This window comes from Galeopterus variegatus, unplaced genomic scaffold, assembly GCF_000696425.1.
Source record: "Galeopterus variegatus unplaced genomic scaffold, G_variegatus-3.0.2 Scaffold744, whole genome shotgun sequence".
In the NCBI taxonomy this organism is placed as follows: Eukaryota; Metazoa; Chordata; class Mammalia; order Dermoptera; family Cynocephalidae; genus Galeopterus; species Galeopterus variegatus.
Genome location: NW_007726855.1, coordinates 282,375 through 289,196, shown reverse-complemented (window position 1 = coordinate 289,196; position 6,822 = coordinate 282,375). Strand labels below are relative to the sequence as shown.

Genomic DNA, 6,822 nt, shown 5'->3' with positions numbered 1-6,822 from the left:
TAGAAAAAATCAGCTCAAAGTGAAAAGTTTGATACAGTTACCTATATAAAATTCAAAACTCTCTAGGTCAAACCAAAAATCAATCAATCAATCAATCAATAAATAAAATGTGAACAACTAACTGAAAGAGTACTTATAACTAATATAACAAAGGTTCTACATCCTGACTATATAAAGAGCTACCAGAGATCAATACAGACAATTACAAAATTCTCTAAAAAACAAATGAGCAACAGACATTAAGAGGCAAAGAGGAAATATATCAACAGAGGGAAATATAGATCACTAATAAGCATGCAAAAGATATTCTAACAGTAACAATTAAATAAATGAATATTAAAATAAAATATTCATCAAGAAAGATTTTTAAAGGATTAAAATAAGTTCTGGTAAAGATTTGGTAAGAGAAACATTCCCATGTAGAGCTGACAGACATATGAATTGCTTTAAGCTCTCTGGATACTAGTTAGGTGGTATGAATCAAGAAGTAATAAAAATGTACATATCCTTCAACCAATTATTTCCACTTCTAAAGTCTCTTTGAAGGGATTAACTAGAAAGGCAGGCAGAGTTTTATTCAAGATTTTTCATTGCAACATTGCCCATAAGCAAAAAAAAAAGCTCCCTGAATTTCTAACAATGGAGAGATGGTTATGTAAATTACAGTGAAGCATATTACAGACTATTGTTCAGGCATAAAATGTTTTTGAAGAGTATTTTATGGTATGGTCAAAAGCATTTCAGTATGTTCTCAATTATGTAAAAAAAAAATCTGTGAGCTATGAATAAAAAATAAGATGTACAAAATACTCCATAATGTTATTGAAGGTTATCACTCTAATAAGGAATAGTGATGAATTTTATTTTTTTTCTATTTTCCAACTTATCTATAATGGGAATATTGTTACTTTATACTTACAGAAATATCAAATTTTACTTTAAAAGAGGAACTTAGCTGACCCTTCCATAATGATGCAGGGTTTTGTTTGTTTGTTTAGTCAGAGAAATCTGCTTGATAAATACTCACCCATGACCTCTGCAATCATGAAAACAAAGCATATTGCTGAAGCAGCGCAGAGTTTCCACTTGGCATGAACTTGCTCATTTGCTCTGTTCTCCATGGCCTTGGAGTTGCTGTGGCAGTGATAGATGCCTGCTGATTCCAGCCCCTCTGGCCTCTCTCCAGGACACTGATCTTTATTCACAGGTTTCTGTTGAAGTTCCACACTGTTGATGAGTTTGACAGAAGCAAGACATGAATATGGTTGCAAACAAACATCTCACTGACAGCCCAACTCATTCTCGAAACCGCTATTAGGACATTTGGTAACGAGCTAGGAAGTTATCATTCACAGCTCCTTCTACAAGAAATCTCAAATGTAAGGAGCTAGCAGCAAATTTCCTTCTGAATTCACAACTACTAAAAGTTTTATTTTTCTTCAGTCAAGCTCTTATTCAGTTAATACCATCAATGATTAAGAGATATCAAAGGAATAGGTGAAAAGAAGCAAATACACTTTAATGCAATTCCTTCCCAGGTATTTCACTTTGAAAAGATTTCGGACACTGCACTACAACAAAATAAATCAGGGGGCATTGTAAGATATGTGTATATGAGCCAGGCTGAGGATTCAAATTCACATCAACATTGTTAACGGATCATAACACTTTTTCCTGCTGAGTCCATATGGACCCTCAGAAACCTTCTTACCACTGCTTTACAGACAGTGTCTACCAATCAATATTATTATGAGAGGTGAAACCTACTTAAACTTCCCAAAGCAGGCAGTGAATATCAGTTCCGCTCAAACATAAAGCATGATTTAGAGCCATTTATAGAATCATAGAATTTCACAGATCAAAACTTGTAGATAACATTTAGTTCCACCCCATAGTTCCTTGGTTGAAGTAACTAAGGTTCAGAGAGGTTAAGTAATTGCCTGAGGTCAAATAGGAAGGAAGGGCACATGGGGATTCCAAGTCCAGCATTTTTTCCACCATGTCACATACAAGGATACTTCAACAAGTTTGTGGAAAAATAGAATTAAAAAATAATACAAAACTTTCCATGAACTTTTTGTAGAGCCCTCACATTTGTAAGCAATCCTTCCAACTAGCCATTAGTACAAGGGTACTGTACTGTTTTTGAAGTACCCTTGTACTGCCTCTCTGCCTCAACACCACTATATCTAAAAACAATTTTTACTAGTGCAGTCAATGTCCACAGATCTTGAATTAATCAGATTTTAAAATTTTTTTAGTAAACTCATCTGAAGGTATTAATGAGATTCTTGGAATTAAAAACTTTGCATTACTGGCTTTGAAAGGTTAGAAAAGAAAAAACAGTAATAAATTACCTTCCACTTGAAGAGTTATTTCATTTGGCTTATCATCATACAGAAGTAAAAGTTAGATGGTTTTAGCTTAGATGATGATTATTATTACTGTAATTTGTTTTTTTCTGAGCAAAATAATATCTACTCATTATAGATAATCTGGAATTATAGAAAAGCACAAAGCAGAGGAAAAAATTGCTGGTAATCTTACCTCTAAGAGGCAAGTATTATTTATATTTTGTTGTATAGCTTTGTAATATATGAATATACATTTTTTACAGTTAGGGTCCATATTAATTAGAATGCTTTGGGTTTCAACTACAGAAAACAAAGCTCTTGCTAGAATAATATAAATTAGAATTATTGGTTCTGCAACTAAAAGCATCTAGAAGTACCCAGCCTTTAGGCATTATTGTTTGATCAGGCTTCCAGATCTATTTCTCAACTATGCTCAGGCTGATCTTTTTCACAGTAGTGGGATGGTTGCCAAAGGTAATCATATACTTGCTTTTTCATATACAAAGAGAGAGAATATCCCCTCTCACAACTGCTAAACAAGAGTCTCAAGCTACATGCTAATTTGGCCAAATGATAACCAATCACTATAGCCAGAAGAAATTGAGGAGCTGATTGGCTTAGGCCTTGTTAAACTCAGAAGATTGGCTAACCTCAACCATGCTGACTCCTAGAGCTGAGAATAGGGTAAATTCTATTTAAATCACATGGCTGCCACTCAGTGGAAAAGGGCTGTAATGGATATGAATAACACAACAGTGTCACGGCAGGATCCTCCCAAAGATAAGGCTTCAGAGCCTGATACTTAGCTATATGAATTGTTAATATTTTCTCAGTTAATTAAGTCTTCTATGTCATTATTTCTAATGAATGGAGAGCACTATATTTAATGTAGATATCTCATAGCATAATTAATGAATTTATTATTATTGGACAATTCATTCTTTTCCAATTATTTGCTCACATAAGCACTGCTATGATTAATATCCTTACAGTTAAGCTTTCCCCAATATATTATTATCTCCCTAAAATGCCATCCTAAAGGGAGAATTACTTGGTCAAAAGATTACCTACATTTTTAAGGATTTTGATGTATATTGCCAAATTGGCTTTGTAATATTTGTATCGATGATGTTAATGGCACTCAGGATTTTGAGCAGTTCCAAATAATTTTCTTTGTTGGAATAAGAAATTTGACAAGTGACACACAATGTATTTATAAGAGTATACTTTTGCCTTTGTCATGTAATGCTTACCCTGATATTAAACAACCATAAAATGTAGTCGTGTGAATTACCATGGTCATCACCTCTTATATGAAAGCACAATGGAGGTTCTATCCTTGTACTGAGAAGGCAGTATGAACAAGGCAGAGTCACTGATTGTTCTAGCACTGTCTGGTATGCTGTGGGCATATGAAGCTTTGCTTTGTTTTATGTTTTTCATGAATCTTGTGGCAGGAGAAAACCAGGTAGTAAGTGAACAGGAAGACAGGACTTATCCTGGAGCAGCTTAGAAGCCAGGTCAAGGCGGGAATCCCACCATTGGAACAGCCTCTGGGCAATGCAACAAGGGGAAAAGTGTTAAAACCTGCACAATTGTTTACTTTTGACTACAGATTGCCTGTTCTAGACTCTAAGATTAACCAGTATGGATATCCTTTGGGTCGAGACTGCTCCTGGAAGCGCTAAGCCAGAAGTACAAAAGTGGGCTTCAGAGGACCCATTGAAATTGAATACAATGTGTGTATGTGTGTGTTTGACAGGAGAGGCAGAAGAGCACAGTCTTCATGTGCTCTCAAAAGTGTCTATGACTCCCAAAGAAGATAAAAACCAAAGTTAAAATACATTCCTCATCATCTCATTAGAGCAAAGTGACCTATGTGTCTCTAGATGCAGAACAGGCTCTTGATCTGAAAAATGATGTGAATTCTAAAATGTATTCCTTTAAGAAGGTTATAGAAAGCAAATGCTATGATGCATCAAAAAAATACAATGTGAATTTGCTATTAATGAATAAATCCCAGTAGATCCTCATGCACTGAAATATGCTCAAAGCTTTGAAGAGTGGAAATAATAGACCAAAGAAATTTACTGTAGCATCAAAAAGGACAAAAGGATGAGAAATAGAAAAAAAGAGAAATATTAGAAAATTTGATGCCAATATCATAAAACTTTATCTCTCAAAGTAGGATTTAAAAAATGGGGCTTTATTTTTGTAATCTTGGAAAAGCTTTTATTTTTATTTTCTATTTTACTTTTGTTTTGTGGTAGAAGTTAAATGTTTTCATTTTTATATCTCTGAAATGGAGCCACTAATATTATCATGTTTTACTCTCTTCTTTCACGTGTCAACTAAAATTGCTTTGCTTTTGCAATTTCACATCACTTCTCCCAAGAACCTCAAATCCCTATTTCTGTTATAAGAGGAGGTGAAAGCTTCGGTCTCACCATGCATCTCCAACACTTTATGCATTCATTCATTCAGCAAATACTTATCGCATGCCTACAACGTTCCTGCACTATCAGAGGTGCTACTGATACCATGCTCTGTGAGACAAAGTTCCTAATCTAAGGAGAGGAGCTTACATCCTAGTAGGAGACAAACAGTAAACAAGTCAATAGAGGCTATGTAGTATGATGGACGGTGACTGAGAGAGGGAAGATGAAGCTACTTTGAATGGTGTGGTTAGGAAAGGCACATCTGTAGAGGTGATATCTCAGCAGCACGTTAAAGGATTACCAGGAGAAGACCTATGTGAGTGATGAATATCAGAAGCAGAGTGCATGGCTGGTGCCAAAGCAAGAAAGATTCTTCTGTTCAAGTGCTTGTCTTGAATGGAAAGGAAGTACATAGGTGAAATGTGATGAGGTCAAAGAAGTAGGTAGGGTCAGATCTGCAGAACACTGCAGGCCATCGTCAAGGGTTTAATTTTATTGAAAGCCTAAAGTGAGGAAGTTGGAAAATTTCAAGTAGGGAAGTAGCATTACATGGTTCACATTTCTAAAATAATCACTTTGGGTGCTTCCTAGAAAGCTAGAGTGTAGAGGAGCAAAACATGGAGACCCCTTAGGAGGTAGCCACAGCCAAGATGCTGATGGTTTGGACCAGTGTGGTGACAGTGAAAGTGGAAAGAAGTAGACATATTTGAGGGATGTTTTGGAGGTAGAATTAACAGGACTTGCTAATCAACAGCATTAGGTAAGGGGGAATAAGAAAAGTGGGAGTCAAAGGTGGTTTATGGGTTTCTGGTTAGAGCAACTAGGAGAAGCGCGTGCTGATACCTGAGACAGGGCTGAGTGGATGGCAGTGTAGTGTGGAGGCTGAGGACTGAGGCTCTAGCATCCCACTGCCTCAGTTCAACTCCCGGCCACTGTAAGAAAATTACTTAACCTTTCTGTGCATCAATTTTCTCATCTGCAAAAACAGGATAATAAAAGCATCTTTCTCACAAGGTGGCTGTGAGATTTTTAGCTAAGTCATATGAACACTTCAAAGTGTGCCTGGAACAATATAAATGGACAAATTTTAAAGTTTTTCTACCATTTTTGCAAACCGATCACATTATTATCATTGTTTTTTAGAAAGGATAGTGTAGGCTGTGCTGTGAAACAATTTTGGGGACAAGTATTTCTACAAGTCTTGAATAATTAAAAAGCAAACTTTTTTTGTTTCCCCTTTGTCTGCATCCATCATTCTAGATTCTACTCCAGTGACAAGAAGACATCAGTTTTGTATGGACTGACCCTCCATTTCCAAATAGAAGATAACTATCAAAGAGGAAGAGGACATTCCTGTAATCTCTTAGCAGTTCCTGGCTTCTGTATCCCCTGCTTAACCACTCTCTTCTGTATGCTCTAGAAAGAGTCCTGTGTATTCAGTGCCTGGAATCCTGTCTTGAATACAGTAGATGTTCAGTACATTTTTGTTGAAGTTATATTTCACTAAATGTTTGTGAAATAAATGAGTGTTGTAAAAGAAATGGTTTGAAGGGAAAGAGCTAGAGGGAGTGGGGAATAAAAATGTTCACAGAATCAGAGGTAACTTCTTGCCTCAGACCAGGTATCCAATCACCCACCTTTTTAACAGCTTTATTGAAATATAATCCATGCAGATGACCCATTTAATGTGTACAATTTTGTCGGGCCTTAAAAACTAACGCCACCTTAAGTGACATTACAAGTGGATTAACGTGGCAGAAGACGGCGCCGGGAGGAAGTAGGGTGGGAGTGTCTGCGGGAACCCTGCCTTAGCCCTTATTGGCCCCACTCGTGAACACTGCGTGATTGCAATAGATAGGCATTGAGACAGGACCCTTAAGCTGATTGGAGGATGTAAAAAACCTGCCTTCCCCATTTACCTTTAAAAACAAGTGCTTGTGTGCTAATAAACGGAACTGCTTGGCAGAACCTCCGCCGTGTCTGAGTGTCCTTTAACCGGCCAGCGGTGTGCTCACCTCTCTTCACGGCTC

At 36.6% G+C, this 6,822-nt stretch overlaps 1 protein-coding gene across 2 annotated transcripts in view; it reads right to left on the bottom strand.

Moving 5' to 3' along the window:
- The window catches only part of SLC30A8 (solute carrier family 30 (zinc transporter), member 8), a 63,820-nt gene that overhangs the window by 46,586 nt on the left and 10,412 nt on the right, over positions 1-6,822 (bottom strand). Inside the window, exons 1-3 of one of the 2 annotated variants that reach the window (XM_008572008.1) lie at positions 6,411-6,421; positions 1,332-1,361; positions 1,028-1,227 (exon numbers count right to left, since the gene is read on the bottom strand). In XM_008572008.1, the coding sequence (XP_008570230.1) occupies positions 1,028-1,121 (94 nt within the window). In that variant the 5' untranslated portion in view covers positions 1,122-1,227; positions 1,332-1,361; positions 6,411-6,421. Of the gene's footprint in view, positions 1-1,027; positions 1,228-1,331; positions 1,362-6,410; positions 6,422-6,822 lie in introns of those variants that run through there. The other variant, XM_008572007.1, reaches the window with a different exon arrangement.